Below are 22,966 nucleotides of genomic sequence, written 5' to 3'. Positions count from 1 at the left end.
AAGTTCTGTGCCCCCACCAGCTGTGCCATCTGCCAGAGACACACCATGCCATCCCTATGAGCACTCCGCTGTTGTACTCGTGGACATTCAGGAATAAAACACCATAGGATGCTCCTCTTACAATCAATTTTTTTTTAAATGAGGGATTCTCTGGAACCCACCATTCAGGATGGCTGCTCATGTTATGCTAACGCTCAAAAAGGGGATGGAGCAAACCCAGAGCGCTGTGCAGTGGCCAACAGCGTGCCAGCCCAGGCAAGCCAACAGAAAAAAGATTATCCCACTAAAGAAAAAATGCCTTGATAAAAGGCTAACTTCACTCCTTGAGATTACAAATGTAGTCAAACAGAATGAATTACGTGCACAGAGCATACTTGGGTTCCAGTGGAGATCCACGTCAGCTGCTCCATATTGACTGGTGATTTCTGAGAGCTGCCTGTTAGTGTTCTTCATGTACTCTCCGGTACTGCATCATATCAATTCTTTTTTGTCACTAAATTTAAAGTCTGATGCAGTTCACCGTTTTGCACTGCAGACAGAAATCTGTGACCGTCACCATGCCTATGGGAGCAGTACATCACTGTGAGGAAAGGACAGCCAAAGAAGGAGATCCGAATATCTGCTTTAACCGTGCCCAGAAAAGCAAAATGTATCTGAAAACAAAGGCAAATTTGTAAACTAAGAAATGCAAAACAAAACTGTTAAGTGGCAGACTTTATTAGGAAGAACCTCAGGGTCAAAGCAGGATTTCCCTACGCAAAAGGGGTCCTACAAACCTTTTAAACAGCTGCAGAGTATAAAGGGTCACTGCACCTTGATAGTCTGCGTGGATAAGAGGCAGACTGGAACATTTACCATGTTTGGTTTCCACTATGTTAAAAATAAATGGAGACCATGAAGAATCACCGGATGATCTGAGTGCTGGAGAAAATGCCTCAGAGTGAGACTTAAAAGCTCAACTCTGTTTCCTTATCAATTGACTAACGTGATTACAGAGTGTAAGTACCTCCATGGCAAGAAAGCACTGGATACTAAAGGGCTCTAATCTTGTCAGGAAAGTCATAACAAGAACCAGCGGCAGAAGTTAGACAAATTCAAATTAGAAATCAGCCACTTACTTTAGCAGTGAGATGGCACACACTACCAGAAGTGAGGAGTCTGAAATTACTGGAGATGGACATTCAAGGTTGGAAAGCTGGCCAAGCCTTTTTTTTTTTTTTTTGGCAAACATTGGTTACTGGTCTCAATTTCAGAGTAAATGATTAAAATTTAAAGACTTGTGATATAAAGCATATAAAACATATCAGACAAGGCGATTTAATTGTCTGTTCTCACCTTAAATTTTATGAATCTCCAATATGTTAACATCATTCTACTTCTACGGATAAGGAAATTAAGGAGGGAGGGATAAGTTTCAAGTTCAGTAAGTTCCTTCTTTTTCAGATCGCTGTCCTTATCACTACACAGCACTGCTCCATCAAGCAGATGGAGCCCCTGTGAAACGCAAACAGTCAGAGCAAAAACAACCATGAGGTCTGGAAACAAAGCATAACACAACTGGGCCGAGCAAACCTGTGATGAACTGCTTACCTCTCCCATCTGTGGCATGAAAAAAATCAGTATTAGCTTAAATAACTACTTCTTATTCTGTGTAAATACACTTATGTCATTCATGTTTATATTACCGAGAGCAGCACGCACCACCACCCAGCCAAGAATCCTCAAATACTTTAGGAACATGCAAACATCTCAACAGCCCTGAAAGGATTGTATTCATACTACATGCCGGTACACAGGCGAGTCAAGAAGTTTGCCCTGGGTCATAAAGCAAGACTTACAGCAGAGCCTAGAAACGAGAGAGCTCGCTGACATCTCACTGCCAGAAGAACTTTCCTTTTCAACCTTTGAGTACTACTTACATGTCAGAGCTGCTGCACACCCAGCAGCTCCAACTCCAAAGCCCCGCCAGTGAAATCACAAAGGGACTTCTAGTGAAAGCTGACATTGTAACCAGAGAATCTGATCATGGCGGAGAAAGTGTCCAAAATAAAGGTCAGAATAAATACCCAAGTAGAAACGGCGCTTGTATTTTATGAACTAACTAAATGCTTTCTGCTTCCATTAGTACTGCAGCACTGCTGGAAGAACAAAAAGCAGATTCAGGGCTTGCTTCAGAGCGCATAAGAAATGGGCAGTTCTAAATGCAGGAAATGACTATATGCTACACTTCCTAATTGATACGACATAGCTTATCAGAAGAATAAAACCAGCTGCTCACAATGCTCACTGAGAGAACAGCCCACGGTATTGTTTCAGTGGGAGTTGTTTTATTGACAAACTTCAGAAAGTGAAAAGAAAAGAAGGTTTCTGAACTACTAAGTTCAAAAGTGGAGAGGAAACCAAAGCCAGGAATTCAAAGCAAGAGAGATTGAGATGGGGGTATTCAGAACCAAACATAATTAATATATTTTGCATGCCTGGCTCGCAAATTACTTCCTTACTCCAATATTAATACTCATCTACAACCACAGCAGTGAATGGGATTTCTACAAATTTAATCTAACCTCCATAGATTCTTTACACGTACGGAGAACAAAAGAAGGCCCCTCCATCTGTGAAGCACATAATAAAATCTGTTTTCCTCTGGCTGCAAAAAATTCTTCCACAGATCTGAAAGCAACACCCAACTCACAAGGCAAATAGCAGCTGAAAGAAAGCATTGCCAACCTGCTGCAGACACACACACAAAGCTAAGACCCTGTCCAGCCAGACCACAGAAGTCCTTTTTGGTATATATACGTGTATAAAACCTGATTAGCTACACCTGCTGATGTGTTTCAGGACAGTAACTGCACTAAAACCACCATGAAATGAAGTAAACGTTCCTATGGAAATTCTGTAGGAGAAAGAGTTAACTGACCTTTCATACACTGGGGCTGCATGGAAAGATGAACCAGAATTCATTCTGTCAGAAGCACTCCACTACAGCAGTTCCCAGTTTTAAGAGCAGTCTTTAACTTCAAACTCTGCATGCAGCTTTGATTAAAAACTGGGAAAGGGAAGTCTGCACGCAGACAAGAAGAATAACCAGTCCTAGATTATTTAATGCATAAAGAAGCACATCAAACCTGCAACTGCTCAATATTTTGGTGTCCAGGTTAACACGGCGCTGAATCAAAACTGTAACAATCATGCACGTGCATTCTTGAGATAGATTTGAAGTCCAACACTGAAAAATTCCTATTAAACAAAGCAAGAAAAGAAAAGCAATGCAAGAAAAAGGTGCATCCCTTACGGTCTTATAAGAAAACTTATCCCAGTGCTTCTTTTGGTCTGATAGAAAGGGGGAAAAAAACAAAACACCTAACAGCTTTAAAAACAATAAAATTAAGAGAATAAACAAGGAAGACAAGTGTCAAACCACAGAAGTCAATGGAAGACGGGAAATTCTCCCATTGCTGTAAAATAAATAAACAAACCTCATTGACTCAGGCATTTGTGCTGACTGTATTACGAGATTAGCCAAGAAATTCCATGTATTGACAGCATATTAACGTATCACAGGTGTAAATGTGCAGCAGCTGGGGTACTGAGGCAGCTGTGTACAACTGCCACGGACTGAATGTGTGGCTCTGAGTCACCCAGCATTTATGCCTCAGTTTCTCTACCTTTAAAATACTGTGATCTTCATAAAGTATGTAAAGATTCACACACCAAGGTACAAAGTATTATTTTACCAGGGAGCACTAAAGGAGGAGGACAGTGGCTCAGCCATCATGAATCAAATCTGAACCATCAGAGTCCTGCTCCAGCAGTGCACCACACAAGTGGTGGCCATAAATCGATCACTTCTGATTAGGTTAGGCTTTACGATGCAGTAATTGTGATAGCAGCAGTTTCATAACTGTGAAACGAGCACTTTGCTCAGCAGCACATTATGCAGGAAGCCCGCATGAACAACGACCTTTTTGGTCAACCTGACTGAACCAGCACAGAACAGAAGCATCCCAAACAAGCAATATATGATTTTTAAGGTTCTCTACCATAAAAGCTCCTCCGTTTGCTTTCACGGCCGCAGGCTCAGCCAGTGGAGCGGGAGGAGAGGGGAAGGAAATCAAACAATGCAATTTTTAAGAAAGACCAGAATTCAAGCATTTCTATCTCTTTGCAGCAGGCACAGCACAGAAATAAATGCATTTCTCACAGTGGCAAGATGAAATTTTCACTTGGCCGGCAACTACAGAGCCCATTCTCTGCTCCTCTCTGCGGACCACATGACCGCCTCAATGCATAAGAACATTTTTTGTGCCAGCTTGCAAAGAAGACCACATAGTTAATAGTTTGCAACCTCCTTTCCCCCAGAAGATCTTCAGTGTTGAGTAACAAAATTCCTCACATGATTTCAATGAGAGGGTTCACTTGTCAGAGGCTGCTCCAAGATAGTATCAGATGTCAGGGAGGTGCTGTTTAGACGAAGCTTTCCAACCCTTTCCTTGCAAGGCTCAACTGAAAAAGAAAAAAAACTTCAGGCTATACTGTTTGAAACTGGAAGAAAGGAAAATAATCTCTAGACGTTATTTTTAAAATGTGGAAGTAAGCCAATTAACAAGGGGAGGAAGAAACACTGCAATTAAAACCCTGACAAACTGGAGATCAAGGACTGATTACTGCCACAGAGTCCATGCAGGAACCTGAGCATCTTAATCCCTCTACACCCTGGTTTGTCACCTGCAAAACCAAAAATAACACTTTCTTTTCATACCTTGTTATTCCTGCTTGCTTTGTTCCCCAATTTATAAGCACTTGTCCAAACACTCATCTTTAGCATCAACACTGGAAACGGCATTCATAGCTAACATACAATCAGTCTGCATGACTGAGTGCTCAAATGTGAACTCTTAGTATACTTGGCTGCCCAGCTGCCCTAATCTCTGTACATGTTAGAAAGGAGTTTTAGTCAATAGAGAAATGCTAGAATGCTAAAACACAGTTTATTAATAATCTAATATGTAAAAACGGCTCTCGGGATGGAAGTTGACCAAAAAAAAATTCCATTTCTCCTCATTACCTCCTAAAAATCCCACTATAATCCTGCCATTGGTCTCACTCCATTGATAATACGCAAGATAATATTATCAGCATAGGTATAATTAAAGGGGCAATCCCACGAGGGCTCACATGCAGATCCAACGCCTGCTCCATTAAAATCAGCATCAAGTGAAATCGACTTCAGCGACTTTAGAAGTGTCAAAGCTGCATAAAGGAAGGGGAGAAAGGAAGACACGCTCCTCTGCAGCAGGAATCTCAAGTTGGCAGCACCCATTCAAGAGCTCTATTCCAAATCCTAAACTTTGCATGAGATGAGAACTGCTCGCCACAGATCCCAGTGCTGTAATGTGTGTTTCTGTAGCGCCCTTAAAAGCTCCGCACAGAAATCACAGTAAAACACAAGTTGCTTTTTTCAGATTCAAACGCGCAGTTTGTTTGATGGAGATCTGTTCATGTCCTACTGTATACAACCAAACATCTTCAGAGATGCCTTTACGAAGCGGACAGCACCGGGTTTTTTATTGCTCGTGCTTCTGTTTCATTCATTCTTCCAATTCCTCTCCCAAACACCGTATCCTAAAAGCCCAAATCCCATCTCTGCCTCACTGACGTTCAACCAAGTGCAGTCCCAAAAGTTAATGACAGAAAACATCCAGAAATTCATGCTCAATGGAAATTAATTTTATTAAAAACCGTGATAAAAACAAATGGCAGAAGCCCCCATTTTCCCAGCTCCAGACACCAAGGAGAACACACATCAAACGCTTCCATGAACCACAGATCATCACTATAAAGTAAACGCTTCATAATAAATTCAATTTCCAAACACTGGACAGCTGTGAACTTCTAATATGGCTTTGAAAGAGACCCATAAGGCTCACACAGAAACTGGCTCAGAAGTAGCAGTAAGCTTTCTGCAGCACACTGGCTCCTAATTCTGTGGAATCACCGTATCGCAGTAGTGGAGGGATGCATGTTTTCTAGAAAGGTCAACAAAACATAAAAGAATTGCTCAAGACCGCTTAATAAAGTAGTTGTAGAGAGAAACAGGCCTCATCCACACAGTATTTCCTTGAAGATTTCCTTACCATTCTTTAAATACCCTGCAATTTCACCTCTGGTAGCATTCCTGTAACACAGCTGGCAGTCTGCATACCACAATGTCGTCTAGACCTGCTCTGAACAGAGTTGGATGACACAGGAGTAAAAATGCTGATGCCTGTTCGGGTGCCTGAGCTGTGCTGAAGGAACGATAGGAGGAAGAAGAGGCAGAGCTGAAAGAGACACAAGTTCCTTGTTCCTCATCTCACGCCCAGGCTCGTCAGACAATCCCATCAACCATACAGAAAAGTTGTGGCTGTCATAGGGCTAAAGAATAATCTTCACAGAAGGGAAGAAAGCATTCCAAAGCCCTGTTAGCTGATACAGCATCAAGCACGGCTCTTTCACAGAGGTCTCAGAATATGCAGCTAACAAACACAACCCTACCCTGCTATATCCCATTCGTTTCTCACTTCTCTCCTACTTCCCTCCCCCCCCCCCCCCCCGCGCCTCAGAAATGTTTTCTAAGCAATTTGGAAGAGAAATGGCAAAAAGGAAGATGCAAAACACAGAAATAAATTAAGTTTGTTCCCCGCTGTTGAACGATTTGGCTGTAGCATGACAAGAGAAAAAAAAAATGTTGAGAGTGATAAATCCATATATACCTACTCCAAACTACACCCGACATCCCGAGGGACCCGATGTAATGGTAAATAAATATAGATGCAGTTCCTACTAATGAGGTAGGGTACAGCAAGGCCAAAGCAAATGCAATCATCTCGGGGAAAAGAACTGCACAGGACTCCTCCTCTCCCATCCATGGAGGAAATCAAATACCAGCCGCACCATCCCAGGAAGAAAGCAGTGTACCTGATGAGCCCTGCAGCAAGGAGCTGCACGGGATGCAAGCAGGCACTTCAGGGCTCTGGGCGCCCACAGACCGTCTGCACAGCACCAAGCCTTTCTCCACCAGTTTTCCTTTCTCCAATGCAATGTCTTTTACACGCTGTCTTACAGGCAAATTGTAGTTTTTCCCCCAGTTTCCTTCCCCTCCATCCCTATATAGTTGGATCAGGGGGGGCACACAGCCGGTGTCTATCAGATCGGCTCCCACGTTGCCAAGCCCTGGCCATCAGGTTAACACTTTCCTCCCTGCAAAGTTGAAACCTTCCCAGCTTCAGCTCACGTGCGTTCTGTACTTAAAGCCACTTATCTGTAGTCCCAATGAGCACAAGAAGAAATTAAGATACACCCGGCTCTGCAGACGGCGTGCTTACAGCCTTTATTTTCCTCTTCCTCCTTCCCTCCCCGTCCCCAAAAAAGCATTTTGTCCCCTGCACGAGGGGAATGGAACAACACCATACATCCGCAGCTTTTTTCAGACCCACTGAAAAGAAAGGGGAACAAATAAATAAACATTCCAAAGAAGTACTCCACCAAACAACCGAAAAACCCACCAGAGGTGGAAGAACTCAGCCCAACCTGCCTCGTATTTGTGATCTGAGCCGAAAAAAACCGAGCAGAACAGTACAGAAGTCGGGTTGGCTCAGCCTCGGAGCGGGGCAGGTTGTGTGGGCAGCATCCCGTGTCCATTCCTCGACCACGCTGGGCTCAGGGCGCTGCTCAGCCCCCAACGAAGCCGGGCACCCACAACGCAGCACCGCAGCTGCTCTCCCCGAGAAGTAGGGAATAAACAAGCGGCTGACACCCCGCCCAAACCCTCCGCACACGTTTTGAAGAACGATTTCTCGCCGGGTCCTTTTCCCCATCCCGCACAAACGAATCCATTCGGGTCGACGCCTTCGCCCTTCCCGAAGCCCTCCCGCAAAGCCCCGGCAGCGGCATGCTCTTTCCCCCCCCCCATATATCCATAGGAAAGCAGCGGGGTTCCCCCAGAAATGGGTGATCGGTCCGTCAGGGGTCGGATCCCGGAAAGGAAAGAGGGGGAAAAGGGCTGAGAGAGAGAAGAGGGGGGAAAAGAGAAATGAAGGAAAGGGCCCCCCAGACCCGCTCGGGGTTCGCAGCCCCTCAGGCGGCCCCAGCTCGAAGTCGGCAGCCAACAACACCAAAACAAGCCGAAAAAAACCCCCAAGAAGAATAAAGAAATAAACGAAGGAGCCAGCACCCACCCAGCCTGAGGGGACTCCGCCGCCGCGAGTTCGTCCTCCCCACGCCCGGGAGCGGAGAAGGGGGGGGGGGGGTTGGGGAGAGAAGGACTGGGGGGGGGGGGGGGGGGGGGGGGGAAATCAAACACAAAACAGAATAAAAAGCCGAAGAAGCAGCAGCGAGCTCCCGGGAAGCGGGGGGCACCTTCCTGCCCGCCCCGCGCCGTCAGGAGCGGCGGAGCCGCGCGGCTGCAACTCGGAGCGCCGAGGGGGCTGCGCCCACCCCCGGCCCGCGTCCCCCTCCTCACGCACCCTCGGCTCTCCTCACGCCGCGAATCTCTCTCAGGCGGAGGGTGAGGAGGAGGAGGAGAAGGAGGAGGAAGAGGGGGGGGGGCCCTTCCCCCTCCCACCCTCCCTCCTCGCAGCCCACCCACCCGCCCGCCCTCTCCCCTCGCTCAGCCGCCCCCCCCCCACACACACACCTCTCTTCCCCCCCCGCACCCACACTCACCTCCGGGTGCCGGCGGCTCCTCCGCTTCACCATTGAACGGCCGCCCCCGGCGGGGACCCCCCCGGCGCGAGGGGAGATTAATGGGGGCGCAGCGGGAGGAGAACAATAGTGGGGCGGAAAGCTCTCGGCTGCCGGAGCCCCCCCTGAAGACAGGAGCCCCCCTCCCCGTCTCGCTCTCCCTTTCTCTCTGTTGGGTGTTGTTGTTGTTTTTTTTTTGGTTTTTTTTTTTTTTTTTTGGCTCGCTCACACCAGCCTGACTGTCTTTGTCTGTCTGACAAGCGCCATGTTGATATCAACATCCGAGCTCCCACCTGCTGCAGCTGTGAGACCCTGGGACTTGTAGTTCCCCCCTCCCCAGGGTGACGGGGAGCGCCGCCGCTCGCGGACTACAACTCCCAGCATGCCCGGCGGCGCGGCACGCCACGGGAGCGCGGGGCGAAGCGGGGCGAGGACTACGGCTCCCAGCATGCCTCGGGAGGAGCAAGGTGAAACGGAGGGAGGGCGGGCCCGACCATGACGTCATCGCGGGCCGGGAGACTACAAGTCCCGTGATGCTCCGGGGCGGGAAGGGGGAACGGGCAGGCAGGAAGGCGGGGGTAGGATTGTCCGCGTAAATAGAGCCGGGTGAAGCATGAAGCTGGTGAGTGGTGGTGGAGGGGGGGCTGTCGAGGGATGAGCTGAACTGAGTGGTGCTCTCTGTGCTGGTCGCCCTCGGGCTGTGGTACCCGGGGGGTGAAGGAGCTGAGAGGCGCTTCCCGCCGAGTTAGCGGCGCGCTGAGGGAGGGGGGGGCAACCGAAACCGTCCTCCCGCCCCTCCTGGGGTTGGGTGAGGGGCGGGCGGTGGGGTTTGGCGCCTGGAGGTGTTTCTACAGCCGTCCAGTGCCCGTGTGGCTTCTGTGGGGCTGCCCCAGAGGCACATCGCCAGGGAAATCGTGCTGCTTTCGTGTTAACGAGCGGCGTTCGTTGTATCGTCGAACATCTGATGTGTTTAACCTGATGTCCAACATAATGTTGTGGGTTTGAGGATAAGGAAGCTTTGTGGAAGTGAACTTGGATTGTTGGCTTGTTTTAAGACCTGTGAACTGATTGTAAAATTAGTTCAGCAGGTGGTGGTGGAAGAACTTGATCCCATGTGATGTGGGAGGTGGAAGTCTGTGTGTGTGGATGAAGGTCCTGGAGTGTATCCAGAGAAGGGCCAAAAGCTGCTGGGTCAGTCTGGGGCAGGGGAGGCTCAGAGGAGACATTATTGCTCTCTGCTGCACCCTGAGAGGAGGCTGTGGTGAGCTGGGTGTCAGCTTCTGTTCCCAGGTGACAGCGATGAGATGAGAGGTGTTGGCCTCATGTTGTTCCAGGAGAGGTTCAGGTTGGGTATTAGGAAACATTTCCTCTCAGAAGGAGTGGCCCTGTGCTGGCACAGCTGCCCAGGGAGGTATTGGGGTCACCATCCGTGGAGGTGTTCCAGAACCGTGGGGATGTGGCACTGAGGGTGGGCATGGTGGGGTGGGTTGGACTTGGAGATCTCAGAGGTCTTTTCCAACCATAACGATTTTATGAATGCTTCTGGTTGGAGAAACTGGGAAGGTGTTTCTGGGCATGGCTTTGGAGGCTGATATTGTAGTACAGTTTGCTTCTCAGTCAAGCAAACTGAGAAATCTGTAAATGAAGACTGTAGTGGAAATGTGGGGTTCCTTGTTTGTAGACTCTTCTACAAGATTAGGTTGAGGGGAGGGGTGTGGAGGGGGATTACAAGCTGTCTGCCATCATTTCAGTGTTTTTAGGTCTGTGTCCTCATTTGGGGACTGTTGTTTGTAAGAGCAGATTCTTCACTTTGTATTTGGTCTGGAGATAGGACTGAATCAAGGGGTTGCAGGGAAAGGGAATTGAATGCTTTCATCCTCCATTCACGTATATTTGGTTTGAATTTGGAAGAACAAGGCAGAGGTAACAGCATGCAGGCCTGACTCAGAATCCAGTGAAAAACTCAAGCTTCAACAAATTCGGTGTGCTTGGGTCCAGACAAATCCAGTTGAGATAACAGGATCCATAGTATAACACAGGAACAAAACGCTGCAGTATTTGTTGGCTTCAATTCAACTTCCAAAATTTGGAATGTTTTGGAGCTGCTAGCTTGAGATGTCATCTCTTTTTTTCTGTCATTTTGCCATGTATGAGCTCACCAGCAACGTTCCAAGCTGGAGAGCCCTCAGCCTGAGCCAGATGTCTGCTGAGAGCCAGTCTGTGTGAGGGCTTCAGCCCCTCACCTTCATCTATCTCTGTGCCCTGCTCTGCCAAACTGCCATCCAGTTTAGAGAGCAAGTCAGGGGAGCTGTGCACTGTGATGGGCACACTCATAGTCCTTTATGTTTTGTGTTTTTTCTTAACTGGTTTCTAATTAAGAGATAAGGAGCCTAGTGTGTCTGTTGCTTCGACCTTTCTTCAAAAGGGGAAGAGAGATGAAAGCAAATGGATCTAAAGCAGAAAAGGACTTGCACTTCAGTCCAGTCAAGAATGTTATTAACTGGGGTCTCTGGATCTGTTTTAGATGGGACGAAGCGTGAACTGGGTGAAAGAAATCAAATATAGTACATATATGCACCATTACATTTCTATATCAATTCCTAATCTAAAATTCTAACAGAGATACAGCCCTGGAAATGTCACATGCAAATAGCTGTACAGCATAGAAGTGTTGTTTTGGTTTGCTTTATGACTCTTTACGTGAATGTGATAGAAAGAGTCCATTGGCTCCCAGGGATCCATTTCCCACAGGGTGACAGCCAACTGTTTGCACACTCACTTTTTCACCAGCTTGGTTTATCAAGCTTTCTTAAACTTCGGTAACAGCAGACAAAATGTAATGTTGCTCCTTAATAATTAAGACTTTATGAACTTAAAACAGAGGACTGTGATCTGTTAATTTAATATGTGAGCGTTAGTGGGTTTTAATATTTAAATATAATTTAAAACAGCTTTGTGATGAATGTATGTAAACAGTCTCCTTGGGAGTTGTTAATTCAAACAGTTGCAGTCCTGCCTTAACATATTGTGAGTGGAGGCAGAGAAGGAAATGATTAATCTACCTTCTTTTCACTTGTGGAAAGCAAGCACAAGGAATAAACGCCTTAGAAAATGACAGTTTTTAGTGCAGTGCATGAACAACAAGTTGATACTTTTCATTTTAATTGACCAAACCTTGAGTTTAAAAGCTGTCAGACCACCTGAGAGTTGTTGTGCTAGGGGATGCCCGGACTTTGAGATGCAACACTTCTTATTCCTGAGGTCTTTGAAGAACCATTGAGTACCTAGTGGTTGCTGTCCTGTATTCAGACATCTCTGTTTCTAATCTCACATTTTAAAGATAGCATTTTTATTCACCTCTCTTCTTATTCAAAGCTTCAGCTGCTCCTGTGCCTTGTTAAATGCTTGCCACTCTCAGTACTGGAGATGGCTGCATCTCAATGATGCTGAAGTGCCCAGTACATAACCTGTTTACTGGCTCATTAACCCTGCAAAGCGCTGGGGATTTCTCAGTACACAAACTGTTCCATTCAGGTATGGTGGTCCATTCCCTAGTGTTTCCTGTTTGAGTTTAACAAGACAAAAAGCAGGTGAGAGCTTGCCCCTGAGCTGCTGCACTGCACGCTACAGCTTCCTCTGCGTGCCCTGCACCTTGCTTCTTTGTTGAGGTTAATTCCTTAAGGAAATACAACCTGTGCTCCTACAGCAATTCTCTGTTTCCACCCCAAGTAATTCTCAAACTTGCACACCAATTTCAGCCAAGTTTTGCCAGTAGGTCTGAGTTTTAAAGATTGCCCAGGATCTTTGTGAAAATGGGTGGTTGTGGAAGAAAGAGATTCTGTACGTGTCACAAATTAAAGAGAGGTGCTGCTTTATCCATTTGTCCTTTGTGAGCAGAAAACCTTGTGTGAAGAAAATCTGCGTCTCAATACCCTGACATGGGGAAATGCCAATGAATATATAGTTCTGAGACAGTAATTCATGTGAAACGAAGAGTTTCATTCTGGCATGCATGAAACTGCGTGTTTAAAAATGAGGGGGCAGAAGTCAATTTTCAGGGGGCTTCAGTCTATTGGTAAAGGTGATGAGGAACTCATTTCGTATTCTACTTTCAGTACTGCCTGTCGGGACATCCAACCTTACCATGCAACGTGCTCAAGTTCAAGTCCACCACCATCATGCTGGATTGTGGACTGGATATGACATCTACCCTCAATTTCCTGCCGTTGCCACTGGTTCAGAGGTATGTTCTGCAGCCTGTGAGCACTTAGTTTGCATCTTCTTGGGTTGCAGTTTGAGTGCTCTGCATGAAATGGTATATTGGAAGGAGAGAGGGGATGAGTACAAATGAACTGCATCATCTGATATCATAAATAGACTTTGTTCACTTAAAAATTCTCTTTATCAAAATAACGTCCTTTGGCTCAGTAGACGGAAGACATTTTATGGATTTATTGATTGGTTTTTCTAGATAATTTATTCTAAGCTTCAGTAAGGTATTGCTGCAACTGCTCAGCACAAGTGAGGTCACATATCTGTCATCTTTCTGGCTTCTTCATGCAAGATGAGATAAATGGGTAACTGAGATGGAGTGCAGGGAGCCGGGCAAGTACTGTTTAACCACCATCTTCTCAGGCTTTTTGTCAGAGCGTGGGCTAATGCAAAGAAAAATAGCACTTAACAGTCCTCCTTAGTTGACTTCATGGCATAATTGTTCCCTTTTAAAATTTAAATAAATAAAAGTGTAGTGCACACAGGAATGAAACAGCAGTGAAGCAAAAGTAGTTCAGGAAGAGAATCCTGAGATCAAAACTCCTCCTTCCGTGCTCTGGCTCACAAGTATCTTTACCTGGATTTGTAAATGGATTTGGATATTCAGAGTGATGTATGTCTGGCATTAAGTGGAACAGATTACAGAAACTCTAGTTTAGGAAGGTGGAAATAAGTAGCTCCTGGTGGTGTGATGCTAGCAGGAGTTTTCACAAAAGCCCTTTAGTAACTTTGATCCATAAAGAAGGAAGTGAGATGCATTCTGGGTTCAGAGGAGGCTGGGTTTAAAGGGCCAGAATATGACTGGGAAGGGAGCTTTGTAAGTGACCTAATGAAGTTAAAGCAGATGACCAGCACTTTGTACAATTTGCTGTTTCTTGGAGAGGAGAAACATAGACAACACAGGCATTATTCTGCAAGGACATGGAGTTCCAAGGTCTGTACAGTGAGCAACAGATGCCTAAAGACAGATCTGAGTGATAGTTTACTTTTGCTAACTATAATATTTAGGAGCAGTAGTAGATTTAGGAAGAATAAATAAAAAAAAAAATAAATAGGTGAATCCAGCTACAGGCAATTCAGTTCAATGCAATTGCCTTGCATTAGCTTCTCACTCACACAGAAAAAAGAAATTGAAAGGGGAACAAGTAGCAAAATTAGGTGATTGGACAAAGGCTTAGGAGGTTCTTAGAACTTCAGGCATCAGTGCTCCCCTGGGATATGCCAGCTTTGTCTACTGATAGCAGACCCTGGGAATGAACAGCCAAATTGCAGGTCGCAACCTGGAATTCCCCAAGTACCTCCAGAATGTCTGCACTAAAATGACTCAAACTCAATAAGAAAGGATGTCAGATTTGACCCCTGATGGCCCAGAGGAATCCGAGCAAACAGTTGGATTTAAATCCAATCAATCATGTCGGTAAGGTGATTGAACACCCCTTACAGCAAGGATTGTCCTAAGTACATGGACTTGGGCAAGTAATTGATCTCTTCAGTATTCTACAAAGCAGATGTCCTGCAGGGAGTTGTGGAAATGAGCTAGAAACATTATATATCTGGTCTCCGTTACCAGGATGTCTAAATACCTCTGAAACTGCAATGTGTATTATCAACATAATGTGGGTAGGTGATAGAGAGCTAATGTTATCGTCATTTTCCAGATGACAGACTAAAAGAAGGCCTGACTGAGATCTTTCATGATGTTTGTAGCAGAGCAGGAATTTGAAATATGTCTGTCAGACCTCAGGTTATTACCAGCCGTATTTCCTCTCATAATTAGGAGTGTTTCTTGCAAGTGGGCTGAGACAGACCCACACAAAACCACGACCAGAGGGGAGCTATGCCTCTCTGCTGTCTTTAAGCCAGAGTAGGATCCATGGATCTATGGAAGTAGGATCCATGAACTACTTGGGCTTTGCAAGTCTTTGTATGCAATCTGCAGCAGTGCCCTAATAGTTACCTCTGATATATTACAGTAGGTCTTTGCTATGCAGCTAGAGCCTGTGTCCTACCTCACACAGGACCCTCCTTGAGCAAACATTTTGAGAGCCTGTCCTTTAATCTGTGAGAGAGGAAAGTGCTGTAGTGTTTGTCTCTTTTAAAGATCTGGACATTTTTTTAGAATTCTTTGGTCTTCAGCCCATCAAAAGATATGTAATTGCACCCTGGAAATGGCAGTCCTTGTTCTCACCAGCACACAGAGCATGCACAAAGTGCAGTGGTTGCCAAACACTCCAAGTCAGTTCCTGTACTTTAAAGGAAGTTTGTCAACTGGAATTTTCTCCCCTGTACCAAAGTCAAATGCAAAACTGCAAGGTGAACATGTGGGAAGCTCTTAACCTTTCCTGTCTAGCCATGACACACTTGCTCATGTTATTTATGTGACAGTTCTAGCTATTTTGGATTAATCAATCACTCTATTACAATGTCAGAACTATGTCGGCAGGAACTGTGTTTCTTCTTGGCTTCAAGGTAAAAGTCCTTTCTGTCCTGTGTTGCATATTCCGCTTTTCCTCCCCCTCTTCCCTCCCTCCCCCCCCCACTGGACCCATCTACTAATTTTGCCTCCCTTAACAAGATTGTATTCTCTTCAGTGGATGCCAGGTTTAGTACAAGTTGATTGTGCTCACTCATTATTAAGGCAAAACCACATACAAGGCTAAATTAGAAGGGGCATGACCAGCCATCAAGAGAAGTTTATTCCTCTTTTCCTCATGCTGGAGAAAGCACAGATTGATCTCAGTTTGGACTCCCAGCTGAATGAGGGTGCTGAGAGACTTGAGAGGGTCTTCAAAGGAGGTCTGAGATGATTGGGGTTCAGAGCCCATGAGAGTTTGAAGAGTTGATCTTATTTGATCGAGCAAATAGGAGGCTGAAGGAGAAGCTAATAGTACTCTGCATCTACCTGAAAAGACAGTAGGAAGAATGGTTAAAATCTTCTCAGGTGATGGAGCTGGGGGGGGCAAGTAGTCATGGATTGCTACTTGAGAGCCTCAGATTGGACATTAGCATCTCAATGATGAAGTTTCTCTTAGTCTCACACTTCTAACCATTCCCAGACTCTCTGGAATCTCATCCTTCAGGCATTTGCAAGTTGTAGCAAAACAAAGCTGTGACTGACCCAGGTTGGCTCTGAGAGTGCACCACAGACCTGCTGACCTGCCCTTCCAGCCAACGTTTTGGCCCTCTCCTCCCTTACCTGCTACATTTGCTGCTTAGCAGGGTGGTTTGTTCTTGCTTTTTCCCAGCTCTTCCCTTTAGATCATTTGCTCTCCCTACAGTTTTCCCCACCCATCTCTGAAATACACTACGCAATCTGTGCTTTTGAGCATGTCTATTGGGAGTACATTTAGACACCTCCTCTTTTATATCATTAGGCTTCTTCAGAATTGCTCTTTATCCTCAGAAGAGGGTCACGCTTCTCCGGTATAGCATCTCCTGCTTCTTTATGACACCCTTCTGCTCTCACCTCTTACCTTCTGCCTTGACTCCTTGAATCTTTATTTCCCCTCTTTCCTTGTGCCTTATTGGAGTACCAGTTAGGATCAGGTTTAAACACAAGATTCCTCTGAGCCATTGAGTCACTTCTTCTTTTCAAGAACTTAAATTCAAAAGCCTTTATAGTGCATAAGCATTGTTTTCTTCAGAGTTCAGTGCTAAACACTTCCATGTTTCACTGCAACCAGGTTGTCAAGTTCTGTATCTGAATCTCAGGTTTTTACAGGCCTTGTTCCAGGCAGGTTTTAGTATCTCATTCTCTCAGCTTTTCTGGATTTCTGTAGATGTGCTTGAATCTGGGTTGACAGTAGTTTCAGATCTAAGTTATAGGCTCACACAAAAATCAGGTGCAACTGTGAAGCAGGGGTGCATGAAATGCTGAGGCAATTTGTACTGTAAGCTCAGGATTACACTGTTATCCTTGAAGTTACCTTATTAGCATTTAAAACAAAAAATATTTTAAAAAACAACAACAACAACAACAAAAAAGGTGGGGGGGCAGGGGCTGCTGTTGCTGTCTGGTTCCAGACCTGCCAACATAAAGCATGCAGTTACAGCAAAGCCTACTTGCTCCTCTCCTTCCAACACAGCTGCATGCTGTACAGATGTTGGTGTGGGTCTTCAGGGCATGAAACCATAGTTTAGAGGGCTATAAAATCACACCCTCTGTGTCCATCAGTGAGTGAGGCCCCAGTGTCAATCTCTGCCTTCCATTGCTAGTGTGACCATTTGTCATCTTCTGTACTGAAGCAGATTCAGTTTTACAGCGCTTTTGTATCGTTTCAGACATCAAGTTTTCTGCTGCCTTAATCCTTCTTGCATTTATACAGCCATTTCACCTAAGGCAACTTAAATAGCACTGCGCCTTTTTGAAATTCTCATCATAAAGGACTAAAATCAAACTCCCTGCACGTGTCGTTCTCTTTATTTTTTTTAATGTGTAAGTGTCATAATGATGACTTATGAAAGTCATTTCAGTGAACACTTAAAACACTGTGGAACTGTCTATTTTATTGAGATTGTTAGTTCCCCAAAACTGAGATGGTGTTCTTTTCCTGTCTGACAACAAACAGAAGCTCTGTGCTCAGTGAGTGACAATGAAAGTATTCATATTTCAATATATTTTCTTCTCTCCTTCTGCAGCCCCAGGCTGTCCAAACTTCCTGGATTAGTTTTGAAAGATGGAAGCACGTTTCTGGACAAGGTACTGTACTGATGGTTAGAATTTTCTTGCCATGCAAAAAGCCACCAGACAGATCAGGAGCTCACACTACATGAACAATACTATCATGCTGACTCATCGCCAAGGTTTCTGTGTGTACTGTTACCAGCCATGATGTAGAGCAGAACATTTTCAAACAAAATGTTAGCTGCAACTCTGAGGCTTTCAGTCTTCAGAGGTAGCCTGCTTTTTTAAAGTACCCTTTTAAAATGTGGAAATCATCAGTTTGAATATTTTCCTATTTCACCGAGCTACATAAATAACAGTACTTTAACTTGCAGAGTGCCTTTTATTCAACAGCCTTGCTTTTATGACAGTAAAGCTTCATAGCTAACTTGTAAATGAGGTTGTTATTATCCCCCTTTTTTAGACAGGAAAACTACAGGTGAATGGCTTGCCCGTGGGAGGTCTCTTACAGAGGAAGAGCTTTGGCTTCACTTGTGTTCTGCCACTGGATGTAGAAGGGAGGATTTCATCTCCAGCCTCCTAATTCTAACACACAGAACTGACTCAACTATGAGAGATGTGTTTGTTTTTTTTCTTTTTCTCCCCTTCTTTTCATTACAGTGGTTTTATAATGAGAATTTTTCTGGGCTTCAACCGAAACCAGGCACTGCTGCATCCAGCTGAATCTGCCATAGGGGAATAATGAACACAAAAATATGTCAGATGCTAGTAAAATAGATAGATACTTTACAAATGTGTGCAGCAATAGATATTGGTAGAGAAAATACTGTTTTAATAGATTGTTCTCAACTAGGTGAACATTAAAGGAAAACTGTAATAATAGCTCCTTTTGTAGGGGACTTCTGGGCTGATCTGATTCCTGCAGGTGAGAAAGCTGAAGGTCGTAGATTTAAGACCTGAATTTTCTTCTCATTGGAGACAAAAGAAACTATATAGGCAGTACTTCTGTAAGTAAAACAGTATTAGCTCTACTCAAAGCTTATGCTGACTGAGAATCACAGAGTTATAGATGCTCTGTGGCAGGAATGGAGTTACGCAGTTTAAATTTGCTTCTCCTGAACTCCATCTTTAGTCTCAGAGCCTTTAGGTTCTGTTCTATCTGAAGAACAAATAGGCTGTCAGTATATTTTGTAAGTGAGGTATTTACATTTCTTTGGTGCTCCTGCAGTGTGTGCTCTGGAGAATCAAACTTGCACAGTGTCAATGGAAAACATGTGTTTAAAAATTCAAAGGCAGCATCTCTTACCTTCACCTTGACCATCGTAACTGCTTGGAATGGTAAATACTTTGACCCATGCTGGAAAAAGGCAAGGGAAGGAGTCAAAGGCGGATGTTTTATCATGTCAGGTGGACGTTCTGTTATAGCACTCTCCGGATGACAGTTATAAAACTTACGTCCTGGAGAGGCATTGAAATTTGCTGCGATCTAGTTTTAATCATTTTGAACTCCCTTGAGATGAGGTTAGGAGACTTCTGCCACTAGATGTAATTGCTCATTCGTTATTAGTTGGCAGGTGCACTGTAATTATTAAGAATTGGATTCAATTTTTAATTCTCTCAGTCTGAAGCTGGCTTAGACCACTAGCTCTGGGACAAGCAAAAGAAGCATCTGTGAGACAGAGAACAGTGTGGAAGGTTGCCTACCCCTTGAGGTAGGTGAGGATTAGAGTTGAGAATGTTTCTGTTTGCTCTTTTCCATGCATAATGCTGAAGAATGTCACTTTTCATTTGACAAAGTCTTCTCATGTCACCTCTGGAAAAAGAGAAAATAGAGGACTAGAGATCCAATAGAGATAAATAGAACAGGAGTGCCATGTGAAACCTGGATCCCCAGTAGGTGGTTCATCAAGTGCCCTAAGATAGGGATTCATCTTCCACAAAACCAATTGCAGAAGATTTGCTTACGACGGATGATATCTAGAAGGGGAACAAATACAGTGTAGGAAAGGGTTGGAAATTGCCCGTGATAAAGAAAAGGTTTTGAAAGTACAAAATTCACTGTATTGGAGTAACACTGTGTTGTATTTTTGTGTCTTTTTTGTTAATGTGCTTTTCTCACAGGAGCTGAAGGAGTGCTCTGGCCATGTGTTTGTGGATTCTGTGCCAGAGTTCTGTTTGCCAGAGGTGAGTTAATTCAAAGCCTTACTTAAAAATCAGTCAGTGTGGGAGAAATTGGCTTAATTATTGTTATTAGCAGATTCCTGCTAATTTGTTGTTACTCTGGAAATGATAATACTAAAACCCCTGTGGTCAAGTGAAAGTACCTCTATGCCTGTGACACTGGAAAAAGGATGGAAACAGCTCTTTCCAACAATGGTTTGGTGTTACTGGAAGGTCTTGAACAGATCCACATCTCACAGAAGAATAAGAAAGGCTTAACTGTCCGTTGTCATTTGTCCTTTAAAGACAGTATAACTAACCCAGACTTGATTATGTCAGAAAATACATGATCTAGATAAGGGCAGTGAATGAAGAGGAGGAAAGTCTCTGGCCAGAGAGGCATGGCCTGCCTCTTGGAGCTCCCCTGAGGAGCCTGTGGTTAAGCTGCTGTTTGAAGCTGCTGGGCTGCAGTCAGTTCTGCTGTTCTGCCTGCAGCAAAAGTTTCACTGCATTTGTGCTATTCATCAGTGCCACTTCAAGCAAAGAACTGTACCTTCATATCCACATAGACATAGCTGTGCAAGCTGCTGCTGCTTTAGTTGGTTTGGCCAAGAATGTGTCATTTTACAAAAAAAAAAAAAAAAGGAAAGGAAAGCAAGGCTATTGAAAGTGTTTGAATTAACTGGGTTTACCTCTCCATAGGAGAGCTGAAAAAATAAGAAGGTGAGCAGAGAGTGGTGAGGATGAATGGTTGTGAATAGTCTGAGAACAGTATCCTCTTTCCTCAGCTGTGTTCAGGCTGTGATAACATCAGTTCTCTCATTTCATGTTAGGATTGCTTTTGGGCAGGGATTTTTTTTCTCCATTCTGCCTGGTCTTGTTGACGTGAACTGCAAATCTGTCTTGGAAGATTGCTGTCAGCTTGCTAGGTTACCAGTGGTGGTGTTTGTGCCTGTTGTCACCATGAAACCCACCTCAGAGCTTCTGGCTCTTGTAATCTTGATTCTTGAAAGTAAGGTGGCAGCTCTGATAATGGTTTTGGGGAACAGTATCAACAGGTCTCTGTGCAATTGCTGTTTACCCCCAACAGGAAGAAACACAATTCACTCACCAAAACAACCTAAAATGATACAAATGGGGGAGAAAAAAAAAGCCCACTCAATTCTGCATTGTTGTGTAATTTCTGCTTAATGTCCTGGAGAAGAGCAGGGATCTAGAAAGCATCTGTATGGGCAGAAAGTGCCATTATGTTTCAGATTTTTGGAAGATAAAGTGCAGTTTGAATTCCCTTTGGAAATGAGGCCATACACAGGAATGATTCCCTGCTGGAATTTAAGTGCTTCAGCTCACCTTTCTGATTACTTTATTTGGCTGCAAAATACCCCCATCTGTAGCTCAAAAATGGCTGTTGGGGAGCTGCAGCTCTATTATGCCAGTGCCATCACTGAATGTAACCATTTTCCAGCAGTCCTTGTAACTAGAAGATGGCAACCAGCTGCAGGTGTCAACATTTCAGGGGCTGTACAAATATCCTCTCAAATGCTTCAGTTCCCCAGGTTCTCAGCAGCTGCCAAGTGCTTGAAGAGAAAACTAGGATCGGATCTGATAGTGACACACAGCACACTTCTCTAGCTTTACATGCTCCCTTGCCTGCAGGGGCACAGCCTGCAGGCGCATCAGTAAAGTAGAAATGTTGCTGATGTTTGGCAGCACAGGATAAGAAGGAGCTTGTGTGAAAAAGGCTTTGTCCTTTTCTCGTTCCACATCACTACTTTTGAAGAAAGTTGTCTGCAAAAGCAGTTAGTTTCAGAATCACACTATCACTTCCAGGAACACTATTGCCAAAGAAAGCTGAATTTTGAACGTAGTCCAGAAGCCACAAGGTGATAAGAGGCTGTCTCAGCAGCAGAGTACACTTCCACATGTCAGAGTGCTGCCCTTTCTTTGCTTGGCAACCTTCTGATCTCTCTCACTTCACATTCAAGAAACATTTTTAAATCTCCTCATAGGCACTTTTACTGAGATTACTGTGAATCCCAGGGAAGATTTTACTTTGTTTTGGTTATGACACCCTTTTTCATCCTATTAGTAAATGCTTCTAGGATGCTGAGATATGGGACGCTTAAGCTTGGCAAATGGTAGTCTGTATCTTCTACCCCTACATGGCTTGCTGGTCTGGGATTCAGCTCATTTGATTCTCTATAGTCTAGACACAGCTGAAAACCAAACCATGAAGGACCAGCTTGGTAGGAGCAGGCAGCAGCAGACTCTTTCATACCATGCAGTGTATTTTTGCCTGGCAAGCTCTGTAAAATAAAAGGTGTCCTGTCATGAATTGGAGGACAGTGTTCACTTACTGTGCTTAGATTGGAGATCATGCTCTAAAATCAGCTGTGATCATGGATTGAAACCAGTTAGTTGTGAGTTAAGCAGCTTGTCACCAGAACACCATGTCAGCCCTCTGAAAAGACAAGTGACCTACTTTCCTGCCATTTTTATTCAAATTGCTGGACCAAGCCTTGTAATCAGATAATATGTGCTTGATGAGTGTTGAATTCCATTAGCTGCTCTATAATAACTGAGTTAGAGGTCATATATCTTGTAAATTTCTGGCTTGACACCATTTGTGTTATAGCATTACCAGTAAATATTTCTAATTAAAATTCCTTTAACAACGTGTGAAATCTTCTCCTTTCACTCTCTGAACTGCTGTCTTAACTGTCACATCAAAACAAATCAGACCCACCCATCTGTTTTGTAGTATCATATGAGTGAGCTTAATCTCTAGCTGTAGAAAATGTGGATGATGAAGATGTCAAGCATTTAGTCTGGGAAAATATATATAAATTGTTGTAAGCATATGAATAAATACAGTGTACATTCATCTCTCTCCTGGGGTGCTGTATCACATGCAGCATAAAAAGTATGAGACCCACTGATGAATTGTTAGTGAGGAAGTGATGGTGGTTGGACAGCCACCATTCCTCACTAAGGAAGTGCACCCATCAGTTCTTTGATAAGTGTGATCGTAATGCTTCTCCTGGCAGCAGCCATTTTGTTACATGAAACATAGGCAAACCCAGGACCTGGTTTCCTTTTTAGGTCTGAAAAGAGAATAATTATAGAGAGACTTTTAGTAAATCCAGGTTTTCCTGTCATTGCTTAAACTGGGTGAAAGAGTTATGC

At 44.4% G+C, this 22,966-nt stretch overlaps 2 protein-coding genes across 23 annotated transcripts in view; one reads left to right on the top strand and one right to left on the bottom strand.

Annotated features, from left to right (window-relative positions):
- The window catches only part of HMBOX1 (homeobox containing 1), a 114,107-nt gene extending 104,970 nt beyond the window's left edge, over positions 1-9,137 (bottom strand). For 3 of the 22 annotated variants that reach the window (XM_090136593.1, XM_090136588.1, XM_090136595.1), the window contains exon 1: positions 8,707-9,119. The gene's annotated coding sequence lies outside the window, so the exon portion shown is untranslated. Of the gene's footprint in view, positions 1-4,396; positions 4,507-8,219; positions 8,253-8,507; positions 8,529-8,706 lie in introns of those variants that run through there. The other 19 variants (XM_090136583.1, XM_090136584.1, XM_090136589.1 and 16 more) reach the window with 14 other exon arrangements.
- A 71-nt stretch (positions 9,138-9,208) lies between these two features.
- The window catches only part of INTS9 (integrator complex subunit 9), a 70,732-nt gene continuing 56,974 nt past the window's right edge, over positions 9,209-22,966 (top strand). The window contains exons 1-4 of the mRNA XM_031603837.2: positions 9,209-9,346; positions 12,840-12,967; positions 17,635-17,695; positions 19,742-19,804. Coding sequence (XP_031459697.1) covers positions 9,338-9,346; positions 12,840-12,967; positions 17,635-17,695; positions 19,742-19,804 — 261 coding nt within the window. The 5' untranslated portion in view covers positions 9,209-9,337. The remainder of the gene's footprint in view (positions 9,347-12,839; positions 12,968-17,634; positions 17,696-19,741; positions 19,805-22,966) is intronic.

Source organism: Phasianus colchicus, chromosome 2 (assembly GCF_987193195.1).
Source record: "Phasianus colchicus chromosome 2, bPhaCol1.hap1.1, whole genome shotgun sequence".
Classification (NCBI taxonomy): domain Eukaryota; kingdom Metazoa; phylum Chordata; class Aves; order Galliformes; family Phasianidae; genus Phasianus; species Phasianus colchicus.
The sequence above is the reverse complement of the archived record's forward strand: the minus strand, read 5'-3'. Positions and strand labels throughout refer to the sequence as shown.